General features: G+C 44.1%; 1 protein-coding gene across 1 annotated transcript in view; it reads left to right on the top strand.

Annotated features, from left to right (window-relative positions):
* ppp2r5d (protein phosphatase 2, regulatory subunit B', delta) overlaps positions 1–20,811 on the top strand; it is a 165,258-nt gene that overhangs the window by 59,950 nt on the left and 84,497 nt on the right. Inside the window, exon 5 of the mRNA XM_060848039.1 lies at positions 20,360–20,470. Within this exon, the coding sequence (XP_060704022.1) occupies positions 20,360–20,470 (111 nt within the window). The remainder of the gene's footprint in view (positions 1–20,359; positions 20,471–20,811) is intronic.

Here is a 20,811-nt window from a genome sequence, read left to right as displayed (position 1 = left end):
GTTGTCTCTGAATTAGTAATCTAGAGACCAAGGTTCAAATCCTCCTAAAGTAAAGGAGATTTGATTTCAACAAAAATCTGGACTTTGGAGTTCATTTGATTACCCTGAAACTTTAGGGAGGGAAGCTTTATCTGGTTTGGCCTGCATATGACTTGACCTTTTAACTGGCTTCTGAAAGATCCTAGCAAGTCATTCGTTTTTGTCACCTGCTGGAAAGGAAAACAGCAATGGAACAGAATTGTCCACCTGGCACCAACTGAGCTACTGGAAATGACCATGGCAAACAGCCCTGCTGACCCTGCAAAGCCCTCCTTATCGTAAGGGGGCTAGTGGCAAAATTGGGAGACCTGTCACACAGCCTGCTACAGTTATCCTCAGTAAATCATACCTTACAGAAAATGTCCCTGACAACGCTATCACTATTCCTAGAAATGTCCTGTCTTATTAGCAGGACAGACCCATCCCAATGGTGACAGTGTTATACAGCTGAGGGGCAACTACCCAAGGAATCCTCAATATTGACTCTGCATCTTATGGCATGATCACACATGGGCAAGGAAACCCACATACTGATTACCATGTACCTCCTCACCCTTCTCTCGCTGATGAATTGCCACTTCTTCATGTTGAACAACGCCAGCATCTTCAGATCATAACATTTGGAAGAATAACTGACAATGCCAAGCAGACTTGTCTCCCACCAAGAATGACTTGAATGACTGATTGAGCTGGCTGGATCCTAAAGGACGCAGCTGCTAGATTGGATCAATGGGAGGTGATGAGGGGTCCAGCAAGAGGGGAAAAAATGCTTGACCTCATTCTCTCTGTTAAAGATGCACCTGACCATGACCGGTCATATTGGCCACCTCGCAGTTTCATGGAGACTAAGTCTGGCCATCACATTGAGAACACATGGCACCCAATTGTGTGGTACACTTACCATGTTCAATGAGCCAGACTTGGAACAGATCTAGCAACTCCAGACTTAACTTTCATATGGTGCTTTGGGCCATCAGCAGCAAAATCATGTTCCAACACAATCTACAACCTCATGGCCTAGCATACTCTCCACTCAGCCGCCCCCATCATGCTAGGGTATCAACCTTGGTTTGGTCAAGAACCAAGAAAACATAACATAAAAGACTGATCCTGAAGATTAGATCCCAGGGGTTTAGGTAGAGCATTGACTGACTGATAGGAAGCAGAGTGTTGGGATAAATGGGTCTTTCTCTGAATGGCAAGAGTGTGGTGCTGGAAAAGCACAGCCGGTCAGGTAGCATCCAAGGAACAATTAAGCAACTCATTGGAGGAGGAGACTGCACAAATATCCCCATCCTCAATAATTGGGAAGCTCAGCACATTAGTGCAAAAGTTAAGGCTGAAGCATGTGCAACAATTTGCAAGTCGTGTTGAATGGATGATTCATCTTGGCCTCTTCCAGAGGTCTGCAGCAGAATATCCTGAGTCAATCTCAACCCCTTCACATGATATCAAGAAATGACTCGAGATGTAAGATAATGTCATGGTTTCAGGCCCTGTCAATATTGTTGCGCTGATTGTAGTCCAAAGTTTGATGCACCCCCAGCTAAATTTTTCCATGATACATACAACTTTGGTATCTAACTCATCAAGTGGAAAATTGCCCAGGTATAACCAGTATACACAATGCTGGACAGATCCAATGTAGCCAATTGTCATTGGTCTATTCTCGATCATCATTACAGTGATGGAATGTATCATCGGTGCCATCAAGCAACAGCTTTGCAATACACTTCAGTTTATTCAAATTCAGTTTGAGCCCCACCAGGGCCGATTAATTCCTTTAATTACCCCATTTATAGCCTTCGTCTAGGTATGCACAAAAAAATCTGAATTTCAGATCTGACAGTTGGCCTTTATCGAGGTTTATAAAATTATGATAAGGTATGTATAGGATAAATAACCAAAGTCTTTTCCTTGGGATCAGGGAGTCCTAAACTAGAGGGCATAGGGTTAAGGTGATAGTGGAAAGATATAAAAGAGACCTAAGGGGCAACTTTTTCACGCAGAGGGTGGTGCAATAGGAAGGGCTTAGAGAGGTATGAGCCAAATGCTGGTAAGTAGGATTAGATCAATTTAGGATATCTTATCACCATGGATGAGTTGGACTGAGCAGTCTATTTCCGTGCTGTATAACTCTGACTGCAGTGGTGAGGTGAGAGTGACAGCGCTTGGTATCAAGACTTCATTTGACCATATGTGGCATCAAGGAGTGCCAACAAAACTGGAATCGGAGGAAAATTCTGCTGGTTGGAATCATACCTAGCTCTTCCGAAGCTGGTTGGAGATCTATCAGATTTCCTATGGAATTACTCAACGTCACATCCCTGGAACAATTATGTTCAACTATTTCATCAGTGATGTGGAGGTGCTGGTATTGGACTGGGTTAGACAAGGTCAAAAATCAAAAGACATTAGGCTCTTGTCCAATGGGTTTATTTGAAAACACTACTTTTAGGACTGCTGCTCCTTCATTTAGGGATTTGCATATTAATCAATCGAAACTTGCACCTCCATTCACACTGATTAAAGATTTAAGACCCAACTTAGGTGTGTTCAGTTCATTCATGCGAGTTGTATAACCCTTTGATTTTTTCCTTCTAAATTGTGTCTAAGATCTTCCTCTCTCTCAGAGTAGTGCTCTGAGAAGTAGAGTTTTCGAGTAAACCCAATAAAACCTGGTGTTGTATGATGTTTGACTTCCTTCATCAGTGTTGAAAATGTGTTGTTGGTTAAAGCACAGCAGGTCAGGCAGCATCCAAGGAATAGGAAATTCGACGTTTCGACCATAAGCCCTTCATCACCCTAACCCTAACCCTATCTTGATTCCTGATGAAGGGCTTATGCCCAAAACGTCGAATTTCCTATTCCTTGGATGCTGCCTGACCTGCTGTGCTTTAACCAGCAACACATTTTCAACTGTGATGTCCAGCATCTGCAGACCTCATTTTTTACCCTATTCCTTCATCAGTGGCCTTCCCTCCATCATAAGGTCAGATGATTGCACAATGTTCAGCACCATTCATGGCTCCTCAGATAATGAAGTAATCCATGCCCAGATTCAGCAAAAGCTTTGGGCTGACAATGGGAAATGACATTCGTGCCCCAAGTGCCAGGCAATGACTTTCTCTGACAAGAGAGAATCTAACTATTGTCCCTTGACATTCAATGGCATTACATTCACCTGAATCCCCGTATATTTACATCATGGGAATCATCATTGACCTGAACTCACCACATAAATATAGGACTAAAAGAACCAGTTAGAGGCTTGGAATATTGCGACAGATAATTTATCTCCTCAATTCCCAAGCCTGTCCACTATCTACAAGTCAGGAGTATGATGGGAATTCCTGACTTATTTAAATGAGTGCAGTTCTAACACTCTATCTTGACACTATCCAAGACAAAGCAGCACACTTGATTGGCACCATATCAACAGACATTCAGGTTCTGCTCAGTAGTAGCAGTAATGCAACAGGGCTCCATTAGACAGCATCTTCGAAACCCATGGCTATGACCATCTTAAAGGATAAGGGCAGCAATATGTGGGAACACCACCACCTGCGAGTTCCCCTCCAAGCCAATCACCATCCTGCCTCAAAAACACATCACTTTTCCTTCAGTGTCATTGGGTCAAAATCCAAGAATTCCCTCCCCACTGCCATCATGAATCTACATACTGGACCGCAGCAGTTTAAAAAGACAGCTCAGCAACATCTTAAGGGTAACTAGGAACAGACAAATATTGGCCTAGCCAGTGATGTCCACATCCTGTGCATGTATTCTTCTTAAAAAAAAAACACTTGTGTAGCATCTCCAGGCATGATGATCAATGGCCTGTGCTTCCCACTGAATATTTGACAGACAGTGAGTCCTTGAAACATTTGTACAAAGCCATCCGTACCATGTATCAGTGATCAGCTCTCCATACAACATGGTTTTGGTAAATTACTATTACCCATTATGGCAAATCGATCTGCCCAATCTTGCTAGCTTTGCAAGAGGATGACCTTGATATTATTTGTATTGGCTGATTGATGTTTGTGGATACGATACTGAACAGTGCACTTTTGAAGGCATCCTATTATTCAGAGCCATGCAGTAGAGTGGCAGGGACTACAATTTTGTTTATTTTGAGTTTGGGGTATATGCTAAGCTTGTGATTGCTCCACACTTGTTGACACTGCCAAAGGCCCTATTTGCTTTTGAAGGCTTATTGTCTGCTTTCTTCTCTATATTGGTATCAAATGAGATCATGTTTATTGTATGCTTTGTAGTATTTGGGATGTTTCTCTCCATAAGGATGCTTGTTTCTCCTGATATGGGTGCTAAGTTCCAGGCTGATGCAGGACTTCACTTTTCTTTAAACTAACTTTTAGATTAGAAAGTTATGCTGTTTCAGAAAAAGTGTTATACACTGCAGGTCTGACTGGGGTTCACTGAGTTTTTTTTTCCCTCGTGTCTTTGTGTAAAACTATAGATTCCCAAGATTGAAAAGACCTTGTTAGTTAAGCATAAGTAAACTCCATCTGTAAGGCCTTCTGTTGCTTGTATCATGTAAAAGGTGATGGTGAATAAGGTCAGGGCAGCACACATCCCTTCTTCATATCATTGGAAATTCTGAGCAATTCTGAGCGATTCGAGAGGTTGCTGTTATGTGTTGTCTGTATTGATTATTATTAAACCTGAGTGGGATCAAAGTTTGTCTGAGAATTTTCAAAAGTTAATTTCTTTCTCTCAATATCGAATGTCTTGTTTGGGTAAGAGTGATATGCAAGCCTTTATTTTGAATATGATGTTTTACTACTTTGACTGAGTGCAAATACCATATCTGCAGTGCCTATGTTTTCTCTGAAACTGCAATGGATTCTCTGGGAGGTTTTCATCTGCAATGTTAGGTGCAATGCTATTCAGCCATACATTCTAGCCAGGATCTTCCCAGCAATAAGGAGGACGGTGGTCTTAATGCTATTCCTACAATGTGGGCATCACTGGCCAGGCCAATCCCTAACTATCCAGAAGGCAGTCATGAATCCATCCTTAAAGAACAATAGTGAACCAAATGGGCTTTTATGATAATTAAGAATGGTTTTGCAGTTATTATTAAACATGCAATTTCAGATTTTTATTGAATTTAAATTCTGTCTGCCATGCTTGGACCCAAATATGGTTCTCTGGATTAATAGCAATAATTCCACTAGGCCATTGCCTTCCCTATAATCCCCTTAAATAATGGTAATTACAATAATGAGGGCATAGCTAGAGTGGATTGGAAAAGGAGTTTAGCAGCAGAAGCAAAGGTAGTGTCTCCCACCCATCCTCCTCTAACCTAAAAAAAAGTTGTGGGAGCCAGATTGACAAGATAAACTATTTACCTTATTTCCTAATCATATTTTTTAGTAGTCACTTTGGGAGTTAAAACAGTGGGAATGGAGTGTAGGGCAGTGGAATGTTCCTCCTGCAGAATGTGAGAAGTAAGGGTCACCACTAGTGTCCCTGCTGACTACTTCTGTGGGAAGTTCACCCAACACCAGCTCCTCGAAAACCGCATTAGGAACTGGAGTTGGATGAACTTCGGATTATTCGGGAGGCAGAGGGGATTATTGACAGAACTAACAGAGAGGTAGTCACTCCTAAGTTAAAAGAAAAAGACAGATGGGTGACAGTTAGGGGACAGAAAGGGAACCGGCAGACAGTGTGCAGGGATCCCCTGTGGCCATTCCCCTCAACAATAAGTATACCGTTTTGGATACTGTTGGTGGGGATGACTTACCAGGGGAAAGCAGTGAGGCACCTGCTGCTCAGAAGGGAAGGGGGAAGAGGAGCAGAGCAGTAGTCACTGGGGACTCGATAGTTAGGGGACAGATAGGAAGTTCTGTGGGGACGAGAGAGACTCGTGGTTGGTGTGTTGCCTCCCGGGTGCCAGGGCCCATGATGTCTCTGATCGTGCTTTTGGGATCCTTCGGGCGGAGGGAGAGCATTCCCAACTTGTGGTCCACATTGGCACCAACGACATAGGTCGGAAGAGAGATGGGGACTTGAGGCAGAAATTCAGGGAGCTAGGATGGAAGTTTAGAGCTAGGACAAGCAGAGTTGTTTTCTCTAGTTTGCTGCCTGTGCCACGTGCTAGTGAGGTGAGGAATAGGGAGAGAAAGAAGTCTAACACATAGCTACAGGGATGGTGCAGGAGGGAGGGTTTCAGGTTTTTGGATAATTGGAGCTCTTCCTGGGGTAGGTGGGACCTCTACAAGCAGGATGGTCTTCATCTAAACCAGAGGGGTACCAATATCCTGGTTGGGAAATTCGCTAAAGCTATTAGAATGGATTTAAACTAATTCAGTAGGGGGATGGGAACCAAAATTGTAGATCAGGTACAGAAGAGGATGAGAGTAAGAAGTTCCCAAAACAAGTATCTGACACTGGCAAGTGAGAACCTGGATTGAAGTGTGTATACTTCAATGCGAGGAGCATCCTAAATAAAGTGGGTGAACTGGCAGCGTGGGTTGGTACCTGGGACTTCGATGTTGTGGCCATTACGGAGACATGGATAGAGCAGGGACAGGTTCTGGGATTTAGATGTTTCAGTAAGAACAGAGAAGATGGTTTAAAAAAAAGGGGGAGGTGTGGCATTGTTGATCAGGGACAATGTTACAGTTGTAGAAAGAATGTTTGGGGACTCGTTAACTGAGGTAGTATGGGTTAAGGTTAGAAACAGCAAAGAAGTCACAATGCTGGGAGTTTTGTAGACCTCCGAATAGTCCCAGAGATGTAGAGGAAAGGATAGCAAAGATGATTCTCGATAGCAGTGAGAGAGGCAGGGGAGTTGTCATGGGGGACTTCAACTATCCAAATATTGACTGGGATTACTACAGTACAAGTACTGTAGATGGGTCGGTTTTTGTCTACTGTGTGCAGGAGGGCTTCCTGACACAGTATGTAGACAGACATACAAGGGGCGCAGCCACTTTAGATTTAGTACTGGATAACAAGCCTGGCCAGGTGTTAGATTTGGAAGTAGGTGAGCACTTTGGAGACAGTGATCACAATTCTGTCAGGTTTACTTTAGTGATGGAAAGGGATAGGTGTACTCCACCAGCAAGAGTATTAGCTGGGGGAAGGGAAATTACAATGCAATTAGAAAAGATTTAGGAAGCGTAGAATGGGGAAGGAAACAGCAGTGGATGAGAACGCTAAAAATGTGGAGCTTATTCAAGGAAAAGCTCCTGTGTATCCTCGATAAGTATGTACCTGTCAGGCAGGGAGGAAGATGTAGAACATGTGAGCCACGGTTTACTAAGGAAGTGGAATCCCTGGTCAAGAAGAAGAAGAAGGCTTATGTTAGGACAAAATGTGAAAACTCAGTCAGGGCGCTTGAGGGTTACAAGGAATTCAGGAAAGACCTAAAAAGAGAGCTCAGAAGAGCCAGGAGGGGACATGAGAAATTGTTGGCAGATAGGATCAGGGTTAACCCTAAGGCATAGGTATGTCAGGAATAAAAGCATGACGAGAGTTAAATTAGGGCCAATCAAGGATAGTAGTAGGAAGTTGTGTGTGGAGTCAGAGGAGTTAGGGGAAGCACTAAATGTTCACTATAGAAAATGAAAATGTTGGCGAGGAAGAAATAGAGATACTTGTATCTAGACTAGAAAAGATTGAGGTTCACAAGGTTGAGGTATTAGAAATACTGCAGTGTGTGAAAATAGACAAGTCCCCTGGGCTGGATGAGATCTATCCTAGGATCGATTGCCGAGCCTTTGGCATTGATCTTCAAATCATCATTGTCTACAGGAATAGTGCCTGAAGACTGGAGGATAGCAAATGTTCCCTTGTTCAAAAAGAGTTGTAGAGACAACCCTGGTAATTACAGACCAGTGAGTCTCACTTCAGTTGTTAGTAAAGTGTTGGAAAAGGTTATAAGAGATAGGATTTATAAACATCTAGAAAATAATAATCTGATCAGGGACAGTTAGCACGGTTTTGTGAAGGGTAGGTCGTGCCTAACGAATCTTATTGAGTTTTTTGACAAAGTGACCAAACAGGTAGATGGGAGTAAACCGGTTGATGTGGTGTATACGGATTTCAACAAGGCGTTCGATAAGGTTCCCACAGTAGGCTATTGTACAAAATGCGGAGGAATGGGATTGTGGGAAATATAGCAGTTTGGATCAATAATTGGCTTGCTGAAAGAAAAGAGAGGGTTGTAGTTGATGGAACACGTCCATCTTGGTGTCCAGTTACTCATGGCGTACCCCAGGGTCGGTGTTGGGTCCACTGTTGTTCGTCATTTTTATAAATGACCTGGATGAGGGCTTAGAAGTGTGGGTTAGTCAATTTGCGGACGACACTAAGGTCGGTGGAGTTGTGGAAAGTGATAAAGGATGTAGTAGGTTGCAGAGGGACATAGATAGGATGCAGAGCTGGGCTGAGAGGTGGCAAATGGAGTTTAATGTGGACAAATGTGAGGTGATACACTTTGGCCGGAGTAATCGGAATGCAAAGTACTGGGCGAAAGATAGGATTCTTGAGAGTGCAGATGAGCAGAGAGATCTCGGTGTTCATGTACACAGATCCCTGAAAGTTGCCACCCAGGTTGACCGGGTTGTTAAGAAGGCATACAGTGTTTTGGCTTTCCTAATAGAGGGATTGAGTTCCGGAACCAGGAGGTCATGCTGCAGCTGTACAAAGCTCTGGTACGGCCACACTTGGAGTATTGTGTACAGTACTGGTCACCGCATTATAAGAAGGATGTGGAAGCTTTGGAAATGTGCAGAGGAGATTTACTAGGATGTTGCCTGGTATGGAAGGAATGTCTGAGGTGGAAAGGCTGAGGGCCTTGAGGCTGTTCTCGTTAGAGAGAAGAAGGTTGAGAGATGACTTAATAGAGGCATACAAGATAATCAGAGGGTTAGATAGGGTGGACAGGGAGAGCGTTTTTCCAACTATGGGGATGGCAAACACGAGGAGACACAACTTTAAAGTGAGGGGAGGTAGGTATAAGGCAGATGTCAGAGGTAGTTTGTTTACTCAGAGAGTAGTAACGGTATGGAATGCTTTGCCTGCATCAGTAGTAGATTCGCCAAGTTTAAGTGCATTTAAATAGTCATTGGACAGGCATATGGATGTACATGGAATAGTGTAGGTGGGAGAAAATGAGGTCTGCAGATGCTGGAGATCAGAGCTGAAAAATGTGTTGCTGGAAAAGCGCAGCAGGTCAGGCAGCATCAAAGGAACAGGAGAATCGATGTTTCGGGCATAAGCCCTTCTTCAGGAATGAAGAGGGTGTGCCAAGCAGGCTAAGATAAAAAGGTAGGGAGGAGGGACTTGGGGGAGGGGAGCTGGGAATACAATAGGTGGAAGGAGGTTAAGGTGAAGGTGATAGGCCGGAGAGGGGGTTGGGGCGGAGAGGTCAGGAAGAAGATTGCAGGTCAAGAACGCGGTGCTGAGTCCGAGGGTTGGGACTGAGAAAAGGTGGGGGGAGGGGAAATGAGAAAGCTGGAGAAAACTGCATTCATCCCTTGTGGTTGGTGGGTTCCTAGGCGGAAGATGAGGCGCTCTTCCTCCAGCCGTCATGTTGCCATGGTCTGGCGATGGAGAAGGCCAAGGACCTGCATGTCCTTGGCGGAGTGGGAGGGGGAGTTAAATTGTTCAGCCACGGGGTGGTTGGGTTGGTTGGTGCGGATAACCCAGAGGTGTTCTCTGAAACGTTCTGCAAGTAGGCAGCCTGTATCTCCAAAGTATAGGAGGCTACATCGGGTGCAGCAGAAGCAGTAAATGATGTGTGTGGAGATGCAGGTGAATTTGTGATGGATATGGAGGGATCCCATGGGGCCTTGGAAGGAAGTGAGGGGGGAGGTGTGGGCGCAAGTTTTATGTTGCTTGTGGTTGCAGGGGAAGGTGCCAGGAGTGGAGGTGGGGGTAGATTTGACGAGGGAGTCGCGGAGGGAGTGGTCTTTCCGGAACGCTGATAGGGGTGGGGAGGGAAATATATCCTTGGTGGGGTCTGTTTGGCGGAAATGACGAAGGATGATACGATGTATCTGGAGGTTGGTGGGGTGGTGGGTAAGGACCAGTGGGGTTCTGTCCTGGTGCCGGGGTTCAAGGGCGGAGAAATGGGAAGTAGAGGAGATGCGATGGAGAGCATCGTCAACCACGTCTGAGGGGAAATTGCAGTCTTTGAAGAAGGAGGCCATCTGGGTTGTTCAGTATTGGAATTGGTCCCCCGGGAGCAGATGCGGCAAAGGCGAAGGAATTGGGAATATGAGATGGCGTTTTTACAGGGGGCAGGGTGGGAAGAGGTGTAATCTACTTTTTTTTGTCGGACGGGGCAGTGTAGGTGGGATGGGCTTCAGATTAGTATGACAGGATGGCGCAACATCGAGGGCCTATACTACGCTGTAATGTTTAGAACAATAAGACCATAAGACATAGGAGTGGAAATAAGGCCATTCGGCCCATCGAGTCCACTCGCCATTCAATCATGGCTGATGGGCATTTCAACTCCACTTACCAGCATTCTCCCCGTAACCCTTAATTCCTTGTGACATCAAGAATTTATCAATCTCTGTCCCAGCCTCCACTGCACTCTGCGGCAATGAATTCCACAGGCCCACCACATTCTGGCTGAAGAAATGTCTCCGCATTTCTGTTCTGAATTGACCCCCTGTAATTCTAAGGCTATCTCTACGGGTCCTAGTCTCCTCGCCTGACGGAAACAATTTCCTAGCGTCCACCCTTTCCAAGCCATGTATTATCTTGTAAATTTCTATTAAATCTCCCCTTAATCTTCTAAACTCCAATGAATACAATCCCAGGATCCTCAGCCGTTCCTTGTATGCTAGACCAACCATTCCAGGGATCATCCGTGTGAATCGCCGCTGGACCAGCTCCAGTGCCAGTATGTCCTTCCTGAGGTGTGGGGATCAAAACTGGACAGAGAACTCCAAATGGGGCCTAACCAGAGCTTTATAAAGTCTCAGTAGCACAATGGTGCTTTTATATTCCAACCCTCTTGAGATAAATGACAACATTGCATTCGCTTTCTTAATCACAGACTCAACCTGCATGTTTACCTTTAGAGAATCCTCGACTAGTACTCCCAGATCCCTTTGTACTTTGCTTTACGAGTTTTCTCACCGTTTAGAAAGTAGTCTATACTTTTATTCTTTTTGCCAAAGTGCAAGACCTCGCATTTGCTCACGTTGAATTCCATCAGCCATTTCCTGAACCACTCTCCCAAACTGGAGGAGAAAGTGAGGTCTGCAGATGCTGGAGATCAGAGCTGAAAATGTGTTGCTGGAAAAACGCAGCAGGTCAGGCAGCATCCAAGGAACAGGAGATTCGACGTTTCGGGCATTCCTGAAGAAGGATGCTGCCTGACCTGCTGCGTTTTTCCAGCAACACACTCTCCCAAACTGTCGAGATCCTTCTGCAGCTTCCCCACTTCCTCAGTACTACCTGCCTGTCCACCTAACTTGGTATCATTGGCAAACTTCGCTAGAATGCCCCCAGTCCCTTCATCCAGATCATTAATATATAATGTGAACAGCTGCGGCCCCAACACTGAACCCTGCGGGACACCGCTTGTCACCGGCTGCCATTCCGAAAAAGAACCCTTTATCCCAACTCTCTGCCTTCTGTCAGACAGCCAATCCTCAATCCACCCGAGTAGCTCACCTCGAACACCATGGGCCCTCACCTTGCTCAGCAGCCTCCTGTGTGGCACCTTATCAAAGACCTTTTGAAAGTCTGGATAGACATCCACTGGGTTTCCCTGGTGTAACCTACTTGTCACCTCTTCAAAGAATTCCAACAGGTTTGTCAGACATGACCTCCCCTTACTAAATCCATGTTGACTTGTTCTAATCCGACCCTGCTCTTCCAAGAATTTAGAAACCTCATCCTTAATGATGGATTCTAGAATTTTACCAACAATCGAGGTTAGGCTAATTGGCCTATAACTTTCCATCTTTTGTCTTGATTCTTTCTTGAACAAGGGGGTTACAACAGCCATCTTCCAATCATCCGGCACTTTCCCTGACTCCAGAGACTTTTGAAAGATCTCAACCAATGCCTCTGCTATTTCCTCAGCCACCTCTCTCGGAACTCTAGGATGTAACTCATCGGGGCCAGAAGATTTATCAATTTTAAGACCTTTTAGCTTTTCTAGCACTTTCTCTTTTGTAACGGCAACCATATTCAACTCAGCCCCCGACTCCCTTAATTGTTGGGATATTACTCATGTCTTCCACTGTGAAGATTGACGCAAAGTACTTGTTAAGTTCTCCAGCTCTTTCCTTATCTCCCATCACAAGGCTTCCAGCATCAGTTTGAAGTGGCCCAATGTCTACTTTTGCCTGTCGTTTGTTTCTTATGTATTGAAAGAAACTTTTGCTATCATTTCTACTATTACTGGCTAGCCTACCTTCATATTTGATCCTCTCCTTCCTTATTTCTCTCTTTGTTATCCTCTGTTTGTGTAGCCTTCCCAATCTTCTGATTTCCCACTGCTCTTGCCCACTTTATAGGATCTCTTTTTCTCTCTAATACATTTCCTGACTTCCTTTGTCAGCCATGGCTGTCTAATCCCTCCCCGGATAATCTATTTTCTTGGGGATGAACCTCTGTACAGTGTCCTCAATTATACCCACAAACTCCTGCCCTTTTTGCTCTACTGCCTTCTCCGCTAGGCTCTGCTTCCAGTCTATTTTCGTCAGTTCCTCTCTCATGCCCTCATAATTACCTTTATTTAACTGTAACACCATTATATCCGATTTTGCCTTCTCTCTTTCAAACTGCGGACTGAACTCTACCATTTTATGATCGCTACTACCTAAGGGTTCCCTTACTTTAAGATCTTTTATAAAGTCTGGTTCATTACATAGCAATGGCAGACATCTTTAAAAAGATGGTTCGCGGCTTACAGCAAAGATGTATCCAAGTGAGAAAGAAGGATTCTAGGAAGGAGATAACCCATCATGGTTAACCAGAGAAGTTAAGAACAGCATTAAATTGAAAGAAAAGACATAAATGTGGAAAAAATGAGTAGTAAGCCCAAAGGCTGGGAAAGTTCTTTTAAAAAAAAATGTCAGCAAGGAAACATAGAATGGAAAGAGAAGATCAACTCTGAGAGTAAACACGTGAGAAATATGAAGACTGATAGCAAGATCTAAGTACGTAAAAGGAAGAGAAGCCAAAGCGAACATAGTCCTTTAGAGAATGAAGCCAGGAAATGGGAGAGGCTTTGTCTAATTGCTTGGAGACAAATGGCTTTCCAAAGTTACTAGATAATAAAGGAGAATAGGAAATATACCAAATCACTCACCAAAGAGAAACTAATGGGGCTAAAGACTGAAAGTCTTCTCGATCTGATGGGGTTGGATCCTCTGATGGTAAACCAAGTGGATACAAAAGGAGTGAATGCCCTGGTAGTAATCTTCTAGGACTCCTTAGATTTTGGAAAGCATCCAGAGATTTCAGAAACTGTCAATGTAACACCTTTTTGTGTAAAAAAAGGAAGAAGAGAAAAGAATACGTAACAATAGGCCAATTAACTTAATGCTAATATTTGGGAAAATGTTTGTCTGTAAAAAAAAAAATAATAGCAAAGCACTTTTAAATGCAGAATATGATCAAGCAGAGTCAGCATGACTTTGTGAAGGGAAATCATGCCGAACAAATTTGCTCGAACTCTTAGAAAGGTAACAAGCAAGATTGATAAAGGGGAAGCAGTAGATGTTATATATCTTGATTTCCAAAAGACATTTGAGAAGGTACCATATGTAAGGCTATCAAATAAGTTTAAGAGACCATGTTATTGGAGGTAGAACATAGAACATAGAAAGATACAGCGCAGTACAGGCCCTTCGGCCGTCGATGTTGCGCCGACCGAATCCTACCTAACCTACACTAGCCCAATAACTTCCAAATGCCTATCCAATGCCCGCTTAAATGACCATAAAGAAGGAGAGTTCACCACTGCTACTGGCAGGGCATTCCATGAACTCACAACCCGCTGTGTAAAGAATCTACCCCTAACATCTGTCCTATACCTACCACCCCTTAATTTAAAGCTGTGTCCCCTAGTAACACCTGACTCCATTAGCGGTAAAAGGTTCTCCGTGTCGACCCTATCTAATCCCCTAATCATCTTATACACCTCTATCAAATCTCCCCTAAACCTTCTCTTCTCCAATGAGAACAGCCCCAAGTGCCTCAGCCTTTCCTCATAAGATTTTCCTACCATTCCAGGCAACATCCTGGTAAACCTCCTCTGCACTCGTTCCAATGCCTCCACATCCTTCCTATAGTATGGCGACCAAAACTGCACACAATACTCCAGATGAGGCCGCACCAGAGTCTTATACAGTTGCAACATGACCTCAGGACTCCGGAACTCAATTCCTCTACCAATAAAGCCCAGTACACCATATGCCTTCCTCACAGCACTATTTACCTGGGTGGCAACTTTCAGAGATATGTGTACATGGACACCAAGATCCCTCTGCTCATCCACACTACCAAGTAGCCTACCATTAGCCCAGTAATCCATCATCTTGTTACTCCTACCAAAGTGAATGACTTCACACTTAGCTACATTGAATTCCATTTGCCACCTTTCTGCCCAGCTCTGCAACTTATCTATATCCCGCTGTAACCTACCACTTCCTTCCTCACTATCCACAACTCCACCGACTTTTGTGTCATCCGCAAACTTGCTTACCCAGCTTTCAAGCCCTTCCTCTAGATCATTTATAAAGATAACAAAAAGCAATGGTCCCAAAACAGATCCTTGTGGTACACCGCTAGTAACTGCGCTCCAAGATGAACTTAGTCCATCAACTACTACCCTCTGTCTCCTTCCAGCCAGCCAATTCCTAATCCAAACCTCTAATGTATCCTCAATGCCATACCTCCGTAGTTTTAGCATTAGCCTACCATGGGGAACCTTATCGAACGCCTTACTAAAATCCATATACACAACATCTACTGCTTTACCCTCGTCCACTTCCTTAGTCACCTTCTCAAAGAACTCAATAAGGTTTGTGAGGCACGACCTGCCCTTCACAAAACCATGCTGGCTATCCCTGATCACGTTATTCCTATCCAGATGTTCATAAATCTTATCCCTTACCATTCTCTCTAAGACTTTGCCCACCACTGAAGTCAGACTCACTGGCCTATAGTTACTAGGGCTATCCCTACTCCCTTTCTTGAACAAGGGGACCACATTCGCTATCCTCCAGTCCTCTGGTACTATTCCCGTTGACAATGACGACATAAAAATCCAGGCCAATGGCTCTGCTATCTCCTCCCTAGCTTCCCATAGGATCCTAGGGTAAATGCCATCAGGCCCAGGAGACTTATCTATTTTCATCCTCTCCAATATTCCCAGAACCTCTTCCCTGCATATTTCCAGGCCATCCATTCTAATCATTTGTGACTCCATATTCACGTCAGCAACAGTGTCCTGTTCCTGAGTGAATACTGATGAAAAGTATTGATTTAGTGTCTCTCCAATCTCCTCCGCCTCCACACACAACTTTCCACTACTATCCTTGACTGGACCGATACCTACCCTAGTCATCCTTTTATTCCTGACATACCTATAGAAAGCCTTTGGGTTTTCCCTAATCCTACCAGCTAAAGACTTCTCATGTCCCCTTCTCGCTGCTCTTAGCTCTCTCTTTAGATCCTTCCTGGCTACCTTATAACTCTCAATCGCCCCAACTGAACCTTCACGCCTCATCTTTACATATGCCGCCTTCTTCCCTTTCACAAGGGATTCCAATTCCTTACTAAACCACGGCTGCCTCACAAGGCCCTTTACACCATGCCTGACTGGTACATACTTTTCGAGGACACGTCGTAGCTGCTCCTTGAACAATCCCCACATCTCATTAGTGTTCTTCTCTTGAAGCCTGTTTTTCCAATCCACACATCCTAAGTCATGCCTCACTGCATCATAATTTCCCTGCCCCCAGCTATAACTCTTGCCCTGCGGCGCACACTTATCCCTCTCCATCACTAAAGTAAAAGTCACCGAGTTGTGGTCACTGTCCCCGAAGTGCTCACCTACCTCCAAGTCTAACACCTGGCCTGGTTCATTACCTAGAACCAAATCCAGTATAGCCTCACCTCTTGTTGGCCTGTCTACATATTGTGTCAGGAAACCCTCCTGCACACATTGGACAAACACCGACCCATCTAATGAACTCGAGCTATAGCTCTCCCAGTCAATATCTGGGAAGTTAAAGTCTCCCATAACAACCACCCTGCTACCTTCACTCTTTTCCTGGTAATATATTAACATGTCTGGAGGATCAACAAACCAGTACGAGAGAGTTGGGGTAAGGGGGACATTTTCAGGATGGCAACCTGTAACTAGTGTGCCATAGGGATCAATAGTGGTGTCACAATTAATTACAATAAATACCAATGATTTGAATAAGGAAATCTAATGTACTCGTGCCAAATTTGCAGATTACATTCAAATGATTGGGATGGCAGCTCATGAGGATGATACTGAGGGTACGGGTGGGTTGGAGAGTTAAAATCTGGCAGATGAATATAATGTTGGAAAATATGGGGCTTTGGACTCAAGTCAGTTTGAACAGGGAAACTCTGCAGAAAACTACTCAACAATGGGAAGTTGGAGTTGCTTTCCAAGAATCACAAGCATCCAAAAGTTCGTTGAGTAATAGGCATGTAATGTTGGCTTTTGCACCCTCCCCTCCCCTTCCTGAAAAACACGATCCCTTGCTCCCAATTCCTCCCCCTCGCCCAGGAGGAGCAATTCCACTCACAAGACATTCCATTGGCATCCTATTTCAGGAACTGCACTTTCCTCTCCCATGTGATCAATCACTCCCTCCAGCACATCCCCTCCACTTACCGCATCTCTGCCCTTGAACCTTCCTCCTCCCACCACCCCTTCCATCCCACTAACCTCTGGATACAGCGGATCATGCTCCACCATTTCCACCATCTACAATCAGACCCCACCACCAGAGATATATTTCGCTCCGCACCCCTATCTGAGTTCCACAGCAACCATTCCCTCTTGTGACTCCCTCATTAAGTATACTGTCAGTAACTCCCCTTGCTGCCAGAGAGGGTGTAAAACCTGCGCCCACACCTCCACCTAAGGCCCCAAAGGATCTTTTCACGTCCAACAGAGATTTTCACGCACGTCCACCCATCTCATCGACTGTGTCTGTTGCTCTCGATGTGGTCTCCTCTACATTGGGAAAGATAGGTCACCAATTTACAGGGCATTTCAGGGGACTTCTCAGACACACACGCCAATCAACCCAGCCGACCCATTCAACTGCCCCCTCCCACTCCTCTCAAAGACCTGGAAGTCCTGGGCTGCCGCTGCCACCACCAAATCCAAGCCACCCAACAACTGGAGGAAGAATGCCTCCTCCTCTGCCCTGGGACTCTTCAACACTCAGCATCAGCATTGACTTCACCAGTTTTCAAATCTCCCCTCTTCCCATCTCATCCTGGATCCAATGCTCCTCCTACTCGGCACCACCTTCTTGACCTGTCCTACCTGTCCACCTTCTGTTTCATCTATCCGCTCCACCCTTCCCACCGACTTATCACTATTATCCCCCACCTGCATCCAACTATTGGTTTTGTAGATCCAACCCCCTCCCAAGCCCAGCCACATTCCCTATTTATCTCTCCCCCCCCCCCCCCCCCTTCCCCCTCCACATTACTGATGAAGGGCTTATGCCCAAAACGTTGACTCCTACTCCTCAGACGCTGTCTGACCTGCTGTGCTTTTCCAGCTCCACGCTTTTCAAGTCTTTCTTTCAAAGGGATAAAAGTAGTGACATTTTGCTAAAACTATACAAGGTACTAGTAGGCAACCACTAGAATGTGATCATAAAAGCAAGAACTGTGGATGTTGGAACGTTCTGACAAAGTATCCCTGGACTTGAAACATTTAATTCTGCTTTTTTCTCTCAGATGCTGTCCAACCCACTGAGTTTCTTCTGCAATTTCTGCTCTCGACCTGAAGTACTGTGATTTTCTGAGATTGGAGGCAAACCAGAGAAGGTTTGCTTGGCTGATTCTGGGTGTGGAGGGTCTATCTGATGAGAGGATTTAGTTGGTTGAGTCTGTACTCCTGTGGGTTTAAAAGAAAGAGTCAACATGCCAGTCTCGTAAGAATCTTAACAGGTAGATGAGGAAAGATTGTTTTCCCCTTGTAGCAAGTCGAGAGAGCATAAATTCAATAAGGGGTAACCAGTTTAAGTCCCAGATGAGGGGATGTTTCTTCGGAGGGTAGTGAATGTGTGAAATTCTTTACTGTAGAGGATTTTTGAGATTTACTATTAAGTGTTTTCAAGACTGGGGGAGGCACATTTTTAATCGTTTAAGTTCATGAAGTTCATGTTAGAAGAAATAGTAGGAAAGTGGAGTTGAAGATTACCAGATCAGCCAGGATTTCACTGAATGGTGGAGCAGACTTAGGTTAATTGAATGGCCTAGTTGTGCTCCTATATTTTATGATCTTATGGCCCTTTATCATATGGTTGATGAAGCACTGATCCCTGTGGTATTACATTTGTATCCTCCAGAATTGAAGAGCTGCAGAATTAGTTTAAATTTATGTCATAAACTTGAATAAATTTGGAACTGAAGACACTCAATATACTTCACAACATGTGAACAATTTTATGTTAATGTTTTCATTTGCTGATGATATGAAACATAGACTCTCACTATCTTGAGATGGTAACGAAAGTTTCAGAGTAATTTAGACAAGTTGAGTGAGTGGAGAAAAGCATGACAGTTCCAGAATGATATGGATAAATACAAAACAAAAACTGAAATCACTGAAGTGGCTCAGCAGATCTGGCAGCACCTGTGGAAAGAAATCAGAGTTGAAGTTTCGGATCCCGTGTCCCTTCCTTAGAATGGAGTGCTGAGCTTCTCCAGCATCCACAGTTTATTTTTCCGCTGTTTTTGTTTCTGTTCTCCAGCATTCACAGTTCTTCTGGTTTTTATTTCAATAAATATAAAGTTGACTACTTTGTTTTCCCATGTAAATAATAGTTTGTCATTCTGTCTCTCCTATCAATGTCTAAAGGGTGTTCTGTCATCCTGGACGTTGAAGGTAAATGGACAGGTGCAGAAAACGGTTAGGAACCCAAATGTTATGGATTGCAAGAGGGTTTAAGAATAGGAATAAGACAGTCTTACTCTAGCTGTACCAGGCCTTGGTGAGACTGCACCTCAACTTCTATGTGCTGAGAACAGATAGAGAGAGTGCATTAAAGGTGAAATATTGTTACGTTTTAACAGGGACTCCTTATTTCGGTATGCCTAGAAGATGAGCATCATTTCCTGATTATGCAAATAGCTTGCTTCAACTTTTAAATGCCTTAATTCAGTTTTAAAATGAGTTATGAGGACCAGTGCTTCATATTACCCAGATTTCTCTTTCATCTCAGTGTCGACAAACTAGTGAATATGCTAATCTCATGGTTTTGAATTTAAAGATAGAAATTACAGTTTTAAATTATTAATGTAAGTGAACATCAGTGTCTCCACATGGAGCCTTTCATTACCATAGAAGCCCTACAATGTGGAAACTGGCCATTTAGCCCAATGAGTCTACACTGACCCTCTGAAGAGTACCCCACCCAGACCCATTCCCCAACCCTATTGCTGTACATTTTTCCCTGACTAATGCCCCTAGTCTACACATCTCTGAACACTATGGGCAATTTAGCATGGCTAATTCACCTCACCTGCACATCTTTGGATTGTGGGAGGAAACCCATGCAGACATGGGGAGAATGTGCAAACTCCACAGACAGTCGCCCAAAGCTGGAATCGAACCTGGATCCTTGGTGCTGTGAGGCAGCAATGTTAACCGCTGAGACATCATGCGGCCCTTATTTGGCCTAGTTCAGTTTTACTTCCATTGATGGCCACTCTGCTGTTGAGTGTAGTTTGCTGTCAGTGAAGTATCTCTTGTATAAATTGATTAAATGTAACTATTTCATGGTGACCTTTTTTGAGTTTATTGTGTGAGATCAGCAGGACCCACATTATTGCTTGCTCAAAGATGTAAGAACGATTTAAGCAGGCATTGTCTTCCTGTTGCTATGTTAGGAATCCTGACAATCATGGTGCTATCCAAGAAATCATTCTGTATAAGTTAGTCAAGTTCCTGATCTGATAATGGGTTTTACCATAACTTGCTGGTGGAAGATTTGGCCTTGCCCCAATTGAGCATTTGCTAATTTGGTATGTTGTATTTTCTCTTTGCCTTGCTCCCCGTGCCTTTTCTCTCCAGTTTTCAATAAACCTGTTCAGGACATTACCACCATCATCTAACCCCACTGGAGCCGAATTTGATCCAGAGGAAGATGAACCTACACTGGAAGCAGCCTGGCCACATCTCCAGGTATGTCCAGTATTGCAGGTCATGGATGTGTGGCATTATAAAGCAAAATTGGAGGTGGGTTTCTTCAGAACAGTGGAAGACATTTGGAAGTTGCTAATGTGCACGTTACATGTAAAAGTATTCTTGTAAAGTAGCATTTGATTTAAGAGTTTTAGCATTGATACTACTTCTGTCAATTTCTATATTTACACATTGCTATTTAATATTGCTGGTGCCATTGCTCGTATGCAATCCAAACTGATGGGAGAGCAAGTGATCTGTCCTTTGCCAGCTGACAAGTTTAATAAAATTGATCAATCTAGACCATAATCATTAGATTTGCGTGTGGTTTAGAGTAAGTA

This window comes from Hemiscyllium ocellatum, chromosome 3 (genome assembly GCF_020745735.1).
Source record: "Hemiscyllium ocellatum isolate sHemOce1 chromosome 3, sHemOce1.pat.X.cur, whole genome shotgun sequence".
In the NCBI taxonomy this organism is placed as follows: domain Eukaryota; kingdom Metazoa; phylum Chordata; class Chondrichthyes; order Orectolobiformes; family Hemiscylliidae; genus Hemiscyllium; species Hemiscyllium ocellatum.
Note: the sequence above shows the minus strand (reverse complement) of the source record. Positions and strands in the feature narration are given on the sequence as shown.